General features: G+C 42.3%; 2 protein-coding genes across 2 annotated transcripts in view; both read right to left on the bottom strand.

Annotated features, from left to right (window-relative positions):
* Positions 1 to 19,541, bottom strand: part of LOC142666212 (uncharacterized) — a 94,506-nt gene extending 74,965 nt beyond the window's left edge. Inside the window, exon 1 of the mRNA XM_075846192.1 lies at positions 19,327 to 19,541. The gene's annotated coding sequence lies outside the window, so the exon portion shown is untranslated. The remainder of the gene's footprint in view (positions 1 to 19,326) is intronic.
* The window catches only part of LOC142665553 (myosin heavy chain, skeletal muscle-like), a 36,792-nt gene continuing 19,625 nt past the window's right edge, over positions 4,409 to 21,575 (bottom strand). The window contains exon 8 of the mRNA XM_075845257.1: positions 4,409 to 4,474. Coding sequence (XP_075701372.1) covers positions 4,409 to 4,474 — 66 coding nt within the window. The remainder of the gene's footprint in view (positions 4,475 to 21,575) is intronic.

Below are 21,575 nucleotides of genomic sequence, written 5' to 3'. Positions count from 1 at the left end.
ACAGGGGAGCTGTATGGCGTTATCTACAGGGGGGCTGTATGGCGTTATCTACAGGGGGACTGTATGGCGTTATCTACAGGGGGCTCCATGACGTTATCTACAGGGGGGCTGTATGGCGTTATCTAAAGGGGGGATTTGGGGCTGTAAGACGTTATCTACAGGGGGCTGTATGGCGTCATCTACAGGGATGATTTGGGGCTGTATAGCGTTATCTACAGGGGGGGTTGTATGGCATTATCTACAGGGGGGCTCTATGGCTTTATCTACAGGGGGGCTCTATGGCGTTATCTACAGGGGAGCTGTATGGCGTTATCTACAGGGGAGCTGTATGGCGTTATCTACAGGGGGGCTGTATGGCGTTATCTACAGGGGGACTGTATGGCGTTATCTACAGGGGGCTCCATGACGTTATCTACAGGGGGGCTGTATGGCGTTATCTAAAGGGGGGATTTGGGGCTGTAAGACGTTATCTACAGGGGGCTGTATGGCATCATCTACAGGGGGGATTTGGGGCTGTAAGACGTTATCTACAGAGGGGACTGTATGGCGTTATCTACAGGAGGGACTGTATGGCGTTATCTACAGGGGGGCTCTATGGCGTTATCTACAGGGGGCTGTATGGCGTTATCTACAGGGGGTTCCATGACGTTATCTACAGGGGGGCTGTATGGCGTTATCTAAAGGGGGGATTTGGGGCTGTAAGACGTTATCTACAGGGGGCTGTATGGCGTCATCTACAGGGGGGATTTGGGGCTGTAAGACGTTATCTACAGAGGGGACTGTATGGCGTTATCTACAGGAGGGACTGTATGGCGTTATCTACAGGGAGGGCTGTATAGCGTTATCTACAGGGGGATGTATGGCGTTATCTACAGGGGGCTGTATGGCGTTATCTACAGGGGGGGTTGTATGGCGTTATCTACAGGGGGCTGTATGGCGTTATCTACAGGGGGGCACTATGGCTTTATCTACAGGGGGGCTCTATGGCGTTATCTACAGGGGGCTGTATGGCATTATCTACAGGGGGCTGTATGGCGTTATCTAAAGGGGGATTTGGGGCAGTAAGATATTATCTAAAGGGGGGCTGTATGGCGTTATCTACAGGGGGCTCTATGACATTATCTACAGGGGGACTGTATGGCGTTATCTACAGGGGGCTCCATGACGTTATCTACAGGGGGGCTGTATGGCGTTATCTAAAGGGGGGATTTGGGGCTGTAAGACGTTATCTACAGGGGGCTGTATGGCGTCATCTACAGGGGGGATTTGGGGCTGTAAGACGTTATCTACAGAGGGGACTGTATGGCGTTATCTACAGGAGGGACTGTATGGCGTTATCTACAGGGAGGGCTGTATAGCGTTATCTACAGGGGGATGTATGGCGTTATCTACAGGGGGGCTGTATGGCGTCATCTACAGGGGGGATTTGGGGCTGTATAGCGTTATCTACAGGGGGGGTTGTATGGCGTTATCTACAGGGGGCTGTATGGCGTTATCTACAGGGGGGGTTGTATGGCGTTATCTACAGGGGGCTGTATGGCGTTATCTACAGGGGGGCACTATGGCTTTATCTACAGGGGGGCTCTATGGCGTTATCTACAGGGGGCTGTATGGCATTATCTACAGGGGGCTGTATGGCGTTATCTAAAGGGGGATTTGGGGCTGTAAGATATTATCTAAAGGGGGGCTGTATGGCGTTATCTACAGGGGGGCTGTATGGTGTTATCTACAGGGGGGTCTGTATGGCGTTATCTACAGGGGGATTTGGGGCTGTATGGCGTTATCTACAGGGGGGCTGTATGGTGTTATCTACAGGGGGGTCTGTATGGCGTTATCTACAGGGGGATTTGGGGCTGTATGGCGTTATCTACAGGGGGCTGTATGGCGTTATCTACAGGGGGGCTGTATGGCGTCATCTACAGGGATGATTTGGAGCTGTATAGCGTTATCTACAGGGGGGGTTGTATGGCGTTATCTACAGGGGGACTCTATGGCTTTATCTACAGGGGGGCTCTATGGCGTTATCTACAGGGGGCTGTATGGCGTTATCTACAGGGGGCTGTATGGCGTTATCTACAGGGGGCTCTATGGCTTTATCTACAGGGGGCTCTATGGCGTCATCTACAGGGGGCTGTATGGCATTATCTACAGAGGGCTGTATGGCGTTATCTAAAGGGGGATTTGGGGCTGTAAGATATTATTTACAGGGGGGCTGTATGGCGTTATCTAAAGGGGGGCTGTATGGCGTTATCTACAGGGGGCTGTATGGCGTCATCTACAGGGGGGATTTGGGGCTGTATGGTGTTATCTACAGGGGGGCTGTATGGCGTTATCTACAGGGGGGCTGTATGGCATTATCTACAGGGGGCTGTGTGGCGTTATCTACAGGGGGGCTGTATGGCGTCATCTACAGGGGGGATTTGGGGCTGTATGGCGTTATCTACAGGGGGCTGTATGGCGTTATCTACAGGGGGCTGTAAGGCGTTATCTACAGGGGGCTGTAAGGCGTTATCTACAGGGGGCTGTGTATGGTGCTATCTACAGGGGGCTGTGTATGGTGCTATCTATAGGGGGTGCTGTGTGGTGGAATCTATAGGGAGGCACTATCTACAAGGGGGGGGGGTTGTGTGATACCCAGCGAAGGGGGCCCAGTCTTTCCTAGTTACGCCCCTGTCCGCACCCCTAATTTGAGGTCCATTAGACATAACACAATGGCAGGTATGCGGGCTGTGACTGTCTGAGGTGTGAAAGGTTAACGTCACCGGTCCGGGAGGAGATGGATCCGGTCCAGCTGCGGTTTTTATAGCTGAGGAGTCGCTATGATGAACCATATTAGGCTGAGGGCTATTAAGAGCGTTTCACTGGGTCAGCGCTTCTCCTCAGTACAGCATATGGTCAGGTCTAGACGCGGCCGCCCCTTGATCACGTCTTATTTTTCTATAATTGCTCCTTGCAGGTTCTTACCGGTCATGGAGTGGAATTTATCACTTACAGGGCGCCAGAAAGCGGGGGGCGGCAAGATGTCAGAGGGTAACCCGACCCCCGCTAAATGTCAACACCCGCACCTCACATAGAAACACAGGGAGGATGATTACCCCATCTACAGAGCTGAGCAGACTGGGGACAGCGATGATGGGAGTGATTGTCATTAGATTGTGAGCTCCTGGGGACAGGGTTGATGGGAGTGATGGTTATTAGATTGTGAGCTCCTGGGGACAGGGATGATGGGAGTCATTGTGAGCTCCTGGGGTCAGATGATGGGAGTGATTGTGAGCTCCTGGGGTCAGATGATGGGAGTGATTGTAAGCTCCTGGGGACATGGAGGATGGGAGTGATACATTGGGTATACATTACTGCAGAATATAATGAGTCATAAAATAAGAAATAATCAGATCCTTATAACGCATCAGCTGCACAGGCCGACACATTATATTTAAAGGGAACCTCCCCAATATCACACAACAGCCGCACACTCCATGAAGTGAATGGAAACAAGACAACTGCTCCTATTCACTTCTATTAAAGTGCAAAAGTCTCAACATCCCATTCAGGACCGAGCGCAACAGAGAAGGAGCGATCATCACCGCAAGACCTGGCCAACAGGGGGAGTCCGGGTCCCGGCTTCTTATTATCTACAAGGCCTAAACCTCTTATAATACAACCCTGCAAACCCAGCAGCATTTCAGATCGATTTATTCTAGTATTTTATTCTTTATTATATTTTACACTTTTTATATCTTTTTCTATTTTTAGATATATTATTGTTAGATTTTATATTTTAGATATTTTTACATTTTATGATTTTATAGTTGATCCATTTTTCATTCTTTTTGAGATATTTGACATTTTTACATCTTATATGTTCGCTGATCGCTCGCGCACAGGTGGCAATGACATCTGGAGAGCTGCGGCGTTTATGGAGTTAATGAGGAAGCCTCGTATCCCTTACAGTAATGACATTTCCAGGCTGGTGCTCTCCCCTCCCCCCGCCGCAGGCCGTATATAGCGCCATTCCTGTCATGGCTTCCACCAGTATTTACTTCTTCCACCGGCCGTGTACCCAAAACAGAGACGTGTCGAGTGTCCAGGCCGGGCGACCCCGTCACTCATGTATATATAAGACTGTACATAATATGCGACCCCCTGCGCCGCCACACTCAGGACCACCGACAGGTCAAGTGTTATGTAAACCGCAGGGATCGCTGACGCTTTTATACGCTGCCGATTCATGTCAACAGAGAGCCTGACAGTGATGACATTTTTATTATGTATTGCTGCAGCGGAGTGACATCCAATATGGCCGCCATCACCGCTTCCAAAGGGGTGGTCACCCAGCTTTCCACAACCCTGAATGGCAAATCTGACTCGTCAATCAGTACTGAATCCGATGCTCCTTTATTACACAAACTCAATACTCACGAAAAGCTGAGGTGTAAAGGCGACCATATTGGATTTCACCCAGCTTTCCCAGAAACTAGGAAATAGATAAATAAAATATTTAAGAACTTGACAAAAATAAGACGACTCCAAGACCAAAATAAACAAAGAATTTTTCAATCAATATTTAAGAGGGAATAATGTATCCTACTTGTTCTAATAATCAGATTTAATGATTTAAAGGGGCGGGGCTGTGACAACCTCTCACACATGATATACAGGCTGGTTGTCAGTAGTAATAGATGAATAGCTGTTACTGTATATAAGATGTGTGGATCTCATGTCTGATCACAATGTAATTATATTATATATCAGTGATGTCAGTAACAGGGGGCGGAGCTGTGACAACCTCTCACACATGATATACAGGCAGGTTGTCAGTAGTAATAGATGAATAGCTGTCACTGTATATAAGATGTGTGGATCTCGTGTCTGATCACAATGTAATTATATTATATATCAGTGATGTCAGTAACAGGGGGCGGGGCTATGACAACCTCTCACACATGATATACAGGCAGGTTGTCAGTAGTAATAGATGAATAGCTGTCACTGTATATAAGATGTGTGGATCTCATGTCTGATCACATGTAATTATATTATATATCAGTGATGTCATTAACAGGGGGCGGGGCTGTGACAACCTCTCACACATGATATACAGGCTGGTTGTCAGTAGTAATAGATGAATAGCTGTTACTGTATATAAGATGTGTGGATCTCATGTCTGATCACATGTAATTATATTATTATATCAGTGATGTCAGTAACAGGGGGCGGAGCTGTGACAACCTCTCACACATGATATACAGGCTGGTTGTCAGTAGTAATAGATGAATAGCTGTTACTGTATATAAGATGTGTGGATCTCATGTCTGATCACAGTGTAATTATATTATATATCAGTGATGTCAGTAACAGGGGGCGGGGCTGTGACAACCTCTCACACATGATATACAGGCTGGTTGTCAGTAGTAATAGATGAATAGCTGTTACTGTATATAAGATGTGTGGATCTCATGTCTGATCACATGTAATTATATTATATATCAGTGATGTCAGTAACAGGGGGCGGAGCTGTGACAACCTCTCACACATGATATACAGGCTGGTTGTCAGTAGTAATAGATGAATAGCTGTTACTGTATATAAGATGTGTGGATCTCATGTCTGATCACATGTAATTATATTATATATCAGTGATGTCAGTAACAGGGGGCGGAGCTGTGACAACCTCTCACATGATATACAGGCTGGTTGTCAGTAGTAATAGATGAATAGCTGTTACTGTATATAAGATGTGTGGATCTCATGTCTGATCACATGTAATTATATTATATATCAGTGATGTCAGTAACAGGGGGCGGGGCTGTGACAACCTCTCACACATGATATACAGGCTGGTTGTCAGTAGTAATAGATGAATAGCTGTCACTGTATATAAGATGTGTGGATCTCATGTCTGATCACATGTAATTATATTATATATCAGTGATGTCAGTAACAGGGGGCGGGGCTGTGACAACCTCTCACACATGATATACGGGCTGGTTGTCAGTAGTAATAGATGAATAGCTGTTACTGTATATAAGATGTGTGGATCTCATGTCTGATCACATGTAATTATATTATATATCAGTGATGTCAGTAACAGGGGGCGGAGCTGTGACAACCTCTCACACATGATATACAGGCTGGTTGTCAGTAGTAATAGATGAATAGCTGTTACTGTATATAAGATGTGTGGATCTCATGTCTGATCACAGTGTAATTATATTATATATCAGTGATGTCAGTAACAGGGGGCGGAGCTGTGACAACCTCTCACACATGATATACAGGCTGGTTGTCAGTAGTAATAGATGAATAGCTGTTACTGTATATAAGATGTGTGGATCTCATGTCTGATCACAATGTAATTATAGTATATATCAGTGATGTCAGTAACAGGGGCGGGGCTGTGACAACCTCTCACACATGATATACAGGCTGGTTGTCAGTAGTAATAGATGAATAGCTGTTACTGTATATAAGATGTGTGGATCTCATGTCTGATCACATGTAATTATATTATATATCAGTGATGTCAGTAACAGGGGGCGGAGCTGTGACAACCTCTCACATGATATACAGGCTGGTTGTCAGTAGTAATAGATGAATAGCTGTTACTGTATATAAGATGTGTGGATCTCATGTCTGATCACATGTAATTATATTATATATCAGTGATGTCAGTAACAGGGGGCGGGGCTGTGACAACCTCTCACACATGATATACAGGCTGGTTGTCAGTAGTAATAGATGAATAGCTGTCACTGTATATAAGATGTGTGGATCTCATGTCTGATCACAGTGTAATTATATTATATATCAGTGATGTCAGTAACAGGGGGCGGGGCTGTGACAACCTCTCACACATGATATACAGGCTGGTTGTCAGTAGTAATAGATGAATAGCTGTGACTGTATATAAGATGTGTGGATCTCATGTCTGATCACATGTAATTATATATCAGTGATGTCAGTAACAGGGGGCGGGGCTGTGACAACCTCTCACACATGATATACAGGCTGGTTGTCAGTAGTAATAGATGAATAGCTGTTACTGTATATAAGATGTGTGGATCTCATGTCTGATCACAATGTAATTATATTATATATCAGTGATGTCAGTAACAGGGGGCGGGGCTGTGACAACCTCTCACACATGATATACAGGCTGGTTGTCAATAGTAATAGATGAATAGCTGTGACTGTATATAAGATGTGTGGATCTCATGTCTGATCACAATGTAATTATATTATATATCAGTGATGTCAGTAACAGGGGGCGGGGCTGTGACAACCTCTCACACATGATATACAGGCTGGTTGTCAGTAGTAATAGATGAATAGCTGTGACTGTATATAAGATGTGTGGATCTCATGTCTGATCAGAATGTAATTATATTATATATCAGTGATGTCATTAACAGGGGGCGGGGCTGTGACAACCTCTCACACATGATATACAGGCTGGTTGTCAGTAGTAATAGATGAATAGCTGTGACTGTATATAAGATGTGTGGATCTCATGTCTGATCAGAATGTAATTATATTATATATCAGTGATGTCAGTGACAGGGGGCGGGGCTGTGACAACCTCTCACACATGATATACAGGCTGGTTGTCAGTAGTAATAGATGAATAGCTGTTACTGTATATAAGATGTGTGGATCTCATGTCTGATCACAGTGTAATTATATATCAGTGATGTCAGTAACAGGGGGCGGGGCTGTGACAACCTCTCACACATGATATACAGGCTGGTTGTCAGTAGTAATAGATGAATAGCTGTTACTGTATATAAGATGTGTGAATCTCATGTCTGATCACATGTAATTATATTATATATCAGTGATGTCAGTAACAGGGGGCGGGGCTGTGACAACCTCTCACACATGATATACAGGCTGGTTGTCAGTAGTAATAGATGAATAGCTGTTACTGTATATAAGATGTGTGGATCTCATGTCTGATCACAGTGTAATTATATTATATATCAGTGATGTCAGTAACAGGGGGCGGGGCGGGGCTGTGACAACCTCTCACACATGATATACAGGCTGGTTGTCAGTAGTAATAGATGAATAGCTGTTACTGTATATAAGATGTGCGGATCTCATGTCTGATCACAATGTAATTATATTATATATCAGTGATGTCAGTAACAGGGGGCGGGGCTGTGACAACCTCTCACACATGATATACAGGCTGGTTGTCAGTAGTAATAGATGAATAGCTGTGACTGTATATAAGATGTGTGGATCTCATGTCTGATCACATGTAATTATATTATATATCAGTGATGTCAGTAACAGGGGGCGGGGCTGTGACAACCTCTCACACATGATATACAGGCTGGTTGTCAGTAGTAATAGATGAATAGCTGTTACTGTATATAAGATGTGTGGATCTCATGTCTGATCACAATGTAATTATATTATATATCAGTGATGTCAGTAACAGGGGGCGGGGCTGTGACAACCTCTCACACATGATATACAGGCTGGTTGTCAGTAGTAATAGATGAATAGCTGTGAATGTATATAAGATGTGTGGATCTCATGTCTGATCACAATGTAATTATATTATATATCAGTGATGTCAGTAACAGGGGGCGGGGCTGTGACAACCTCTCACACATGATATACAGGCTGGTTGTCAGTAGTAATAGATGAATAGCTGTTACTGTATATAAGATGTGTGGATCTCATGTCTGATCACAATGTAATTATATTATATATCAGTGATGTCAGTAACAGGGGGCGGAGCTGTGACAACCTCTCACACATGATATACAGACTGGTTGTCAGTAGTAATAGATGAATAGCTGTTACTGTATATAAGATGTGTGGATCTCATGTCTGATCACAGTGTAATTATATATCAGTGATGTCAGTAACAGGGGGCGGGGCTGTGACAACCTCTCACACATGATATACAGGCTGGTTGTCAGTAGTAATAGATGAATAGCTGTTACTGTATATAAGATGTGTGAATCTCATGTCTGATCACATGTAATTATATTATATATCAGTGATGTCAGTAACAGGGGGCGGGGCTGTGACAACCTCTCACACATGATATACAGGCTGGTTGTCAGTAGTAATAGATGAATAGCTGTTACTGTATATAAGATGTGTGGATCTCATGTCTGATCACAGTGTAATTATATTATATATCAGTGATGTCAGTAACAGGGGGCGGGGCTGTGACAACCTCTCACACATGATATACAGGCTGGTTGTCAGTAGTAATAGATGAATAGCTGTTACTGTATATAAGATGTGTGGATCTCATGTCTGATCACAATGTAATTATATTATATATCAGTGATGTCAGTAACAGGGGGCGGAGCTGTGACAACCTCTCACACATGATATACAGGCTGGTTGTCAGTAGTAATAGATGAATAGCTGTGACTGTATATAAGATGTGTGGATCTCATGTCTGATCACATGTAATTATATTATATATCAGTGATCTCAGTAACAGGGGGCGGGGCTGTGACAACCTCTCACATGATATACAGGCTGGTTGTCAGTAGTAATAGATGAATAGCTGTTACTGTATATAAGATGTGTGGATCTCATGTCTGATCAGAATGTAATTATATTATATATCAGTGATGTCAGTGACAGGGGGCGGGGCTGTGACAACCTCTCACACATGATATACAGGCTGGTTGTCAGTAGTAATAGATGAATAGCTGTTACTGTATATAAGATGTGTGGATCTCATGTCTGATCACAGTGTAATTATATTATATATCAGTGATGTCAGTAACAGGGGGCGGAGCTGTGACAACCTCTCACACATGATATACAGGCTGGTTGTCAGTAGTAATAGATGAATAGCTGTTACTGTATATAAGATGTGTGGATCTCATGTCTGATCACAGTGTAATTATACTATATATCATTGACGTCAGTAACAGGGGGCGGAGCTGTGACAACCTCTCACACATGATATACAGACTGGTTGTCAGTAGTAATAGATGAATAGCTGTTACTGTATATAAGATGTGTGGATCTCATGTCTGATCACAGTGTAATTATATATCAGTGATGTCAGTAACAGGGGGCGGGGCTGTGACAACCTCTCACACATGATATACAGGCTGGTTGTCAGTAGTAATAGATGAATAGCTTTTACTGTATATAAGATGTGTGAATCTCATGTCTGATCACATGTAATTATATTATATATCAGTGATGTCAGTAACAGGGGGCGGGGCTGTGACAACCTCTCACACATGATATACAGGCTGGTTGTCAGTAGTAATAGATGAATAGCTGTTACTGTATATAAGATGTGTGGATCTCATGTCTGATCACAGTGTAATTATATTATATATCAGTGATGTCAGTAACAGGGGGCGGGGCTGTGACAACCTCTCACACATGATATACAGGCTGGTTGTCAGTAGTAATAGATGAATAGCTGTTACTGTATATAAGATGTGTGGATCTCATGTCTGATCACAATGTAATTATATTATATATCAGTGATGTCAGTAACAGGGGGCGGAGCTGTGACAACCTCTCACACATGATATACAGGCTGGTTGTCAGTAGTAATAGATGAATAGCTGTGACTGTATATAAGATGTGTGGATCTCATGTCTGATCACATGTAATTATATTATATATCAGTGATCTCAGTAACAGGGGGCGGGGCTGTGACAACCTCTCACACATGATATACAGGCTGGTTGTCAGTAGTAATAGATGAATAGCTGTTACTGTATATAAGATGTGTGGATCTCATGTCTGATCACATGTAATTATATTATATATCAGTGATGTCAGTAACAGGGGGCGGGGCTGTGACAACCTCTCTCACATGATATACAGGCTGGTTGTCAGTAGTAATAGATGAATAGCTGTTACTGTATATAAGATGTGTGGATCTCATGTCTGATCAGAATGTAATTATATTATATATCAGTGATGTCAGTGACAGGGGGCGGGGCTGTGACAACCTCTCACACATGATATACAGGCTGGTTGTCAGTAGTAATAGATGAATAGCTGTTACTGTATATAAGATGTGTGGATCTCATGTCTGATCACAATGTAATTATATATCAGTGATGTCAGTAACAGGGGGCGGGGCTGTGACAACCTCTCACACATGATATACAGGCTGGTTGTCAGTAGTAATAGATGAATAGCTGTCACTGTATATAAGATGTGTGGATCTCATGTCTGATCACATGTAATTATATTATATATCAGTGATGTCAGTAACAGGGGGCGGGGCTGTGACAACCTCTCTCACATGATATACAGGCTGGTTGTCAGTAGTAATAGATGAATAGCTGTTACTGTATATAAGATGTGTGGATCTCATGTCTGATCAGAATGTAATTATATTATATATCAGTGATGTCAGTGACAGGGGGCGGGGCTGTGACAACCTCTCACACATGATATACAGGCTGGTGGTCAGTAGTTATAGATGAATAGCTGTTACTGTATATAAGATGTGTGGATCTCATGTCTGATCACAATGTAATTATATTATATATCAGTGATGTCAGTAACAGGGGGCGGGGCTGTGACAACATCTCACACATGATACACAGGCTGGTTGTCAGTAGTAATAGATGAATAGCTGTTACTGTATATAAGATGTGTGGATCTCATGTCTGATCAGAATGTAATTATATTATATATCAGTGATGTCAGTAACAGGGGGCGGGGCTGTGACAACATCTCACACATGATACACAGGCTGGTTGTCAGTAGTAATAGATGAATAGCTGTGACTGTATATAAGATGTGTGGATCTCATGTCTGATCAGAATGTAATTATATTATATATCAGTGATGTCAGTAACAGGGGGCGGGGCTGTGACAACCTCTCACACATGATATACAGGCTGGTTGTCAGTAGTAATAGATGAATAGCTGTCACTGTATATAAGATGTGTGGATCTCATGTCTGATCACAGTGTAATTATATTATATATCAGTGATGTCAGTAACAGGGGGCGGGGCTGTGACAACCTCTCACACATGATATACAGGCTGGTTGTCAGTAGTAATAGATGAATAGCTGTTACTGTATATAAGATGTGTGGATCTCATGTCTGATCACATGTAATTATATTATATATCAGTGATGTCAGTAACAGGGGGCGGAGCTGTGACAACCTCTCACACATGATATACAGGCTGGTTGTCAGTAGTAATAGATGAATAGCTGTGACTGTATATAAGATGTGTGGATCTCATGTCTGATCACAGTGTAATTATATTATATATCAGTGATGTCAGTAACAGGGGGCGGGGCTGTGACAACCTCTCACACATGATATACAGGCTGGTTGTCAGTAGTAATAGATGAATAGCTGTTACTGTATATAAGATGTGTGGATCTCATGTCTGATCACATGTAATTATATTATATATCAGTGATGTCAGTAACAGGGGGCGGAGCTGTGACAACCTCTCACACATGATATACAGGCTGGTTGTCAGTAGTAATAGATGAATAGCTGTTACTGTATATAAGATGTGTGGATCTCATGTCTGATCACATGTAATTATATTATATATCAGTGATGTCAGTAACAGGGGGCGGAGCTGTGACAACCTCTCACATGATATACAGGCTGGTTGTCAGTAGTAATAGATGAATAGCTGTTACTGTATATAAGATGTGTGGATCTCATGTCTGATCACATGTAATTATATTATATATCAGTGATGTCAGTAACAGGGGGCGGGGCTGTGACAACCTCTCACACATGATATACAGGCTGGTTGTCAGTAGTAATAGATGAATAGCTGTCACTGTATATAAGATGTGTGGATCTCATGTCTGATCACAGTGTAATTATATTATATATCAGTGATGTCAGTAACAGGGGGCGGGGCTGTGACAACCTCTCACACATGATATACAGGCTGGTTGTCAGTAGTAATAGATGAATAGCTGTGACTGTATATAAGATGTGTGGATCTCATGTCTGATCACATGTAATTATATATCAGTGATGTCAGTAACAGGGGGCGGGGCTGTGACAACCTCTCACACATGATATACAGGCTGGTTGTCAGTAGTAATAGATGAATAGCTGTTACTGTATATAAGATGTGTGGATCTCATGTCTGATCACAATGTAATTATATTATATATCAGTGATGTCAGTAACAGGGGGCGGGGCTGTGACAACCTCTCACACATGATATACAGGCTGGTTGTCAGTAGTAATAGATGAATAGCTGTTACTGTATATAAGATGTGTGGATCTCATGTCTGATCACAGTGTAATTATATTATATATCAGTGATGTCAGTAACAGGGGGCGGGGCTGTGACAACCTCTCACACATGATATACAGGCTGGTTGTCAGTAGTAATAGATGAATAGCTGTTACTGTATATAAGATGTGTGGATCTCATGTCTGATCACAATGTAATTATATTATATATCAGTGATGTCAGTAACAGGGGGCGGGGCTGTGACAACCTCTCACACATGATATACAGGCTGGTTGTCAGTAGTAATAGATGAATAGCTGTTACTGTATATAAGATGTGTGGATCTCATGTCTGATCACAGTGTAATTATATATCAGTGATGTCAGTAACAGGGGGCGGGGCTGTGACAACCTCTCACACATGATATACAGGCTGGTTGTCAGTAGTAATAGATGAATAGCTGTTACTGTATATAAGATGTGTGAATCTCATGTCTGATCACATGTAATTATATTATATATCAGTGATGTCAGTAACAGGGGGCGGGGCTGTGACAACCTCTCACACATGATATACAGGCTGGTTGTCAGTAGTAATAGATGAATAGCTGTTACTGTATATAAGATGTGTGGATCTCATGTCTGATCACAGTGTAATTATATTATATATCAGTGATGTCAGTAACAGGGGGCGGGGCGGGGCTGTGACAACCTCTCACACATGATATACAGGCTGGTTGTCAGTAGTAATAGATGAATAGCTGTTACTGTATATAAGATGTGCGGATCTCATGTCTGATCACAATGTAATTATATTATATATCAGTGATGTCAGTAACAGGGGGCGGGGCTGTGACAACCTCTCACACATGATATACAGGCTGGTTGTCAGTAGTAATAGATGAATAGCTGTGACTGTATATAAGATGTGTGGATCTCATGTCTGATCACATGTAATTATATTATATATCAGTGATGTCAGTAACAGGGGGCGGGGCTGTGACAACCTCTCACACATGATATACAGGCTGGTTGTCAGTAGTAATAGATGAATAGCTGTTACTGTATATAAGATGTGTGGATCTCATGTCTGATCACAATGTAATTATATTATATATCAGTGATGTCAGTAACAGGGGGCGGGGCTGTGACAACCTCTCACACATGATATACAGGCTGGTTGTCAGTAGTAATAGATGAATAGCTGTGAATGTATATAAGATGTGTGGATCTCATGTCTGATCACAATGTAATTATATTATATATCAGTGATGTCAGTAACAGGGGGCGGGGCTGTGACAACCTCTCACACATGATATACAGGCTGGTTGTCAGTAGTAATAGATGAATAGCTGTTACTGTATATAAGATGTGTGGATCTCATGTCTGATCACAATGTAATTATATTATATATCAGTGATGTCAGTAACAGGGGGCGGAGCTGTGACAACCTCTCACACATGATATACAGGCTGGTTGTCAGTAGTAATAGATGAATAGCTGTGACTGTATATAAGATGTGTGGATCTCATGTCTGATCACAATGTAATTATATTATATATCAGTGATGTCAGTAACAGGGGGCGGGGCTGTGACAACCTCTCACATGATATACAGGCTGGTTGTCAGTAGTAATAGATGAATAGCTGTTACTGTATATAAGATGTGTGGATCTCATGTCTGATCACAGTGTAATTATACTATATATCATTGACGTCAGTAACAGGGGGCGGAGCTGTGACAACCTCTCACACATGATATACAGACTGGTTGTCAGTAGTAATAGATGAATAGCTGTTACTGTATATAAGATGTTTGGATCTCATGTCTGATCACAGTGTAATTATATATCAGTGATGTCAGTAACAGGGGGCGGGGCTGTGACAACCTCTCACACATGATATACAGGCTGGTTGTCAGTAGTAATAGATGAATAGCTGTTACTGTATATAAGATGTGTGAATCTCATGTCTGATCACATGTAATTATATTATATATCAGTGATGTCAGTAACAGGGGGCGGGGCTGTGACAACCTCTCACACATGATATACAGGCTGGTTGTCAGTAGTAATAGATGAATAGCTGTTACTGTATATAAGATGTGTGGATCTCATGTCTGATCACAATGTAATTATATTATATATCAGTGATGTCAGTAACAGGGGGCGGGGCTGTGACAACCTCTCACACATGATATACAGGCTGCTTGTCAGTAGTAATAGATGAATAGCTGTTACTGTATATAAGATGTGTGGATCTCATGTCTGATCACAGTGTAATTATATTATATATCAGTGATGTCAGTAACAGGGGGCGGGGCTGTGACAACCTCTCACACATGATATACAGGCTGGTTGTCAGTAGTAATAGATGAATAGCTGTTACTGTATATAAGATGTGTGGATCTCATGTCTGATCACAATGTAATTATATTATATATCAGTGATGTCAGTAACAGGGGGCGGAGCTGTGACAACCTCTCACACATGATATACAGGCTGGTTGTCAGTAGTAATAGATGAATAGCTGTGACTGTATATAAGATGTGTGGATCTCATGTCTGATCACAGTGTAATTATATTATATATCAGTGATGTCAGTAACAGGGGGCGGGGCTGTGACAACCTCTCACACATGATATACAGGCTGGTTGTCAGTAGTAATAGATGAATAGCTGTTACTGTATATAAGATGTGTGGATCTGATCACAGTGTAATTATATTATATATCAGTGATGTCAGTAACAGGGGGCGGGGCTGTGACAACCTCTCACACATGATATACAGGCTGGTTGTCAGTAGTAATAGATGAATAGCTGTGACTGTATATAAGATGTGTGGATCTCATGTCTGATCACAGTGTAATTATATTATATATCAGTGATGTCAGTAACAGGGGGCGGGGCTGTGACAACCTCTCACATGATATACAGGCTGGTTGTCAGTAGTAATAGATGAATAGCTGTTACTGTATATAAGATGTGTGGATCTCATGTCTGATCACAATGTAATTATATTATATATCAGTGATGTCAGTAACAGGGGGCGGGGCTGTGACAACCTCTCACACATGATATACAGGCTGGTTGTCAGTAGTAATAGATGAATAGCTGTTACTGTATATAAGATGTGTGGATCTCATGTCTGATCACAATGTAATTATATTATATATCAGTGATGTCAGTAACAGGGGGCGGGGCTGTGACAACCTCTCACACATGATATACAGGCAGGTTGTCAGTAGTAATAGATGAATAGCTGTTACTGTATATAAGATGTGTGGATCTCATGTCTGATCACATGTAATTATATTATATATCAGTGATGTCAGTAACAGGGGGCGGGGCTGTGACAACCTCTCACACATGATATACAGGCTGGTTGTCAGTAGTAATAGATGAATAGCTGTTACTGTATATAAGATGTGTGGATCTCATGTCTGATCACAGTGTAATTATATTATATAACACATATTAGATAACACAGTGATAACTCTCCGAGTACAGATAATGTAGTAGTGTCACCTGCAGTCCTATGTAACACCACAGATAACACAATGATAACTCTCTGATTACAGATAATGTTGTAGTGTCACCTGCAGTCCTATGTAACACCACAGATAACACAGTGATAACTCTCTGGGTACAGATAATGTAGTAGATGTTACCTGCAGTCCTATGTAACACCAAATATAACACAGTGATAGGACTGCGGGTAACATCTACATTATCTGTACTCGGAGACCTATCACTGTGTTATATTTGGTGTTACATAGGACTGCGGGTAACATCTACATTATCTGTACTCGGAGACCTATGTAACACCACAGATAACACAGTGATAACGCTCTGAGTACAGATAATGTAGCAGTGTTACCTGCAGTCCTATGTAACACCACAGATAACACAGTGATAACTCTCTGAGTACAGATAATGTAGTAGTTACCTGCAGTCCTATGTAACACCACAGATAACACAGTGATAACTCTCTGAGTACAGATAATGTAGTAGATGTTACCTGCAGTCCTATGTAACACCACAGATAACACAGTGATAACTCTCTGAGTACAGATAATGTAGTAGATGTTACCTGCAGTCCTATGTAACACCACAGATAACACAGTGATAACTCTCTGAGTACAGATAATGTAGTAGTTACCTGCAGTCCTATGTAACACCACAGATAACACAGTGATAACTCTCTGAGCACAGATAATGTAGTAGATGTTACCCGCAGTCCTATGTAACACCACAGATAACACAGTGATAACTCTCTGAGTACAGATAATGTAGTAGTGTTACCTGCAGTCCTATGTAACACCACAGATAACACAGTGATAACTCTCGGAGTACAGATAATGTTGTAGTGTCACCTGCAGTCCTATGTAACACCACAGATAACACAGTGATAACTCTCTGGGTACAGATAATGTAGTAGATGTTACCTGCAGTCCTATGTAACACCAAATATAACACAGTGATAGTTCTCAGAGTACAGATAATGTAGTAGTGTTACCTGCAGTCCTATGTAACACCACAGATAACACAGTGATAACTCTCGGAGTACAGATAATGTAGTAGATGTTACCTGCAGTCCTATGTAACACCACAGATAACACAGTGATATCTCTCTGAGTACAGATAATGTAGATGTTACCTGCAGTCCTATGTAACACCACAGATAAATGATAACGCTCTGATTACAGATAATGTAGTAGATGTTACCTGCAGTCCTATGTAACACCACAGATAATACAGTGATATCTCTCTGAGTACAGATAATGTAGATGTTACCTGCAGTCCTATGTAACACCACAGATAAATGATAACGCTCTGATTACAGATAATGTAGTAGATGTTACCTGCAGTCCTATGTAACACCACAGATAACACAGTGATAACTCTGAGTACAGATAATGTAGTAGATGTTACCTGCAGTCCTACGTAACACCACAGATAACACAGTGATAACTCTGAGTACAGATAATGTAGTAGATGTTACCTGCAGTCCTATGTAACACCACAGATAACACAGTGATAACTCTCTGATTACAGATAATGTAGTAGTGTTACCTGCAGTCCTATGTAACACCACAGATAACACAGTGATAACTCTCTGATTACAGATAATGTAGTATATGTTACCTGCAGTCCTATGTAACACCACAGATAAAGTGATAACTCTCTGAGTACAGATAATGTAGTAGTGTTACCTGCAGTCCTATGTAACACCACAGATAACACAGTGATAACTCTCTGATTACAGATAATGTAGTAGATGTTACCTGCAGTCCTATGTAACACCACAGATAACACAGTGATAACTCTCTGATTACAGATAATGTAGTAGATGTTACCTGCAGTCCTATGTAACACCACAGATAACACAGTGATAACTCTCTGAGTACAGATAATGTAGTAGATGTTACCTGCAGTCCTATGTAACACCACAGATAACACAGTGATAACTCTCTGATTACAGATAATGTAGTATATGTTACCTGCAGTCCTATGTAACACCACAGATAAAGTGATAACTCTCTGAGTACAGATAATGTAGTAGTGTTACCTGCAGTCCTATGTAACACCACAGATAACACAGTGATAACTCTCTGATTACAGATAATGTAGTAGATGTTACCTGCAGTCCTATGTAACACCACCGATAACACAGTGATAACTCTCTGATTACAGATAATGTAGATGTTACCTGCAGTCCTATGTAACACCACAGATAACACAGTGATAACTCTCTGATTACAGATAATGTAGTAGATGTAACCTGCAGTCCTATGTAACACCACAGATAACACAGTGATAACTCTCTGATTACAGATAATGTAGATGTTACCTGCAGTCCTATGTAACACCACAGATAACACAGTGATAACTCTCTGATTACAGATAATGTAGTAGATGTTACCTGCAGTCCTATGTAACACCACAGATAACACAGTGATAACTCTCTGAGTACAGATAATGTAGATGTTACCTGCAGTCCTATGTAACACCACATATAACACAGTGATAACTCTCTGAGTACAGATAATGTAGTAGATGTTACCTGCAGTCCTATGTAACACCACAGATAACACAGTGATAACTCTCTGAGTACAGATAATGTAGATGTTACCTGCAGTCCTATGTAACACTATTTCATGCCGGGGGTGTATGGGGTGGTATTCGGTGTATTGTTTTACAGTCACATGTTGCTGAATGTAAAGTCAATGGGCCTCATTTGTCAATACTGCCTAATACACCAACTGACCATGTGATTCATAGCAACCAATCACAGCGCACCTTTCATTGTGTCTGAGCAGCTTATGAAATTAAAGCTGTGCTGTGATTGGTTGCTATGGGTCACATGGATAGTTGGTATATTAATATTGATTCGAGGACCAAGACTCCAGGACGAAAGTCGCATCACGTGACTCTAATCTTGCGCCGCCATTCAGCATTTAGCCGGAGACTTGCACTGAGGAATAAGACGTCTTGGGGGTGTCTGCCGTTTGATCCCTAATCCTCGGGCAGTATTTTTAGGCGCAGCTTTGTGCACAGTTGTTGGGACTTGGGTTACACGGTCGGATCTTGGCCTCGATTCTCAGGAGATGATCCTAGATTTATATTTAATAAAGAGTCTTATGTTTCCTTCTTGTGAGTCAGAACATTCCGGAGACTCATGACTATATATGAGCAGGCTGAGAATAGCGCCGGCGTACGTGTACAAGTAACAGGGGGACGGCGGTGGCCGCGACAAAACGGCGATCCGGGCTACAGCCCTGTAAACAGTGGGCGAGAGAAATACTAAGGAAAGGGGACCAATCAGCTTACAGCTAACATCTCCCAAAGGGGTTCTGAGCAATGAAAGCTGGAATGCGATTGGTTGCTATGAAGCATCTGAGAAATAATAGCTGGTATCTGTTTGGCTGTTATGAGGTCTTTGAAAAATGAGAGCTGGGACTTGATTGGTTGATATGTAACTAATGATAAAAATGAGCTAGAAGCTGATTGGTTGCTGCGTGACCTCTGAGAAATAAAAGCGCTGCAATCTGATTGATGTGTAACTGATGATAATTAAGAGTTGCAATATAATTGCTTGCTATGGAGCCTGTGAGAAAAGAGACATGTGATCTGATTGGTTGCAGTGTGATCGCTAAAAATAAAAGCTGCAATCTGATTGGTTGCTGTGTGACTTCTGAGAAACCAGAGCTGGAATCTGATTGGTTGCTATGAAGCCTGTGAGAAATAAGATGTGGCATCTGATTGGTTGTCGTGTGACTTCTGAAAAACAAGACATGAATCTGATTGGTTGCTGCTGTGGCCTCCGAGAGCTGGCATCTGATTGGTTGATATGTTACTAATGATAAATAAGTGCTAGAATCTGATTGGTTGCTATGGAGCCTGTGAAAAATAATATGTGGGATCTGATTGGTTGCTGTGGGCAAGTCTACTTTACCGGTAAATCTCTATGTCTTTTTGCATCTAGGACATCAGTGATCTCCAACCAGCGGCTCTCCAGCTGTTGTGAAACTACAATTCCCAGCATACCCAACATAAGAGTCCTAGGTTGTAGTAGAGGCAGAGGACCTCACGTATGTTCATTAAAAAAAACGGCGCAAATAACCGTGTTGATCAGATCAACCTCATATCACAAATGAAATCCCATCCCCCCCCCACCACCGCCCTAACTTGGAGTGCAAGCTCTGCAGGAGAATGAAGACAATCCATGATAGCTCTGCAGCGCCCTCTGGTGGCAGGATCAGATAATTGCACACACTTATAAAGAAGGGTCCAGGTTTATGTAATAAATAAGTAATATCCGACCCCTGCCAGCTGATCTCAGGGGCATGTGGGGGAGGGGTGGTGTTATCACGCCCCGGTCTGCTCTATTACCTCTGTATAAAGGTGGACCGTCCCTTTAAGACTTACCATCCGCAAATATTTCTACAAATAAGGTGACAACTCGATTAAAGGAGCCGCAGTGACATTTTATTACCATCAGGAAACATTGAGTGATGTCGACAGACGGGCGAAGCGTGAAAGGCGATCTACACGGCCGGACCAAATGAATGAACGCCAGTGGTGGTGGCGGCGACGTCCAGTTACTGGGTTCTCCGCCTTAGATTACCACTCTTAGGGCATTTTTAGGTGATTGAGCCCCCCGGTAGCGAGCACAGCGCCGGTGTCCAGTCAGTGGGCGCTGTGTAATGATTCACGTAACTCGCAATTCTCCGGAATCTGTACACAGGGAACCCGGTGGTTTCTGTCCTGCGTTTGGTCTGGACCGGACGTATGGGATGACGGGAGTGCCCCCCCCCCCCACACTTGTTTTCGCTCTAGTGGAGATCAATGACACGGTCCTGCGACGTCTGCCATTGATTT

The sequence above is a fragment of the Rhinoderma darwinii genome, chromosome 13 (genome assembly GCF_050947455.1).
Source record: "Rhinoderma darwinii isolate aRhiDar2 chromosome 13, aRhiDar2.hap1, whole genome shotgun sequence".
Lineage (NCBI taxonomy): Eukaryota > Metazoa > Chordata > Amphibia > Anura > Rhinodermatidae > Rhinoderma > Rhinoderma darwinii.
This window is presented reverse-complemented; position numbering and strand designations above follow the sequence as displayed.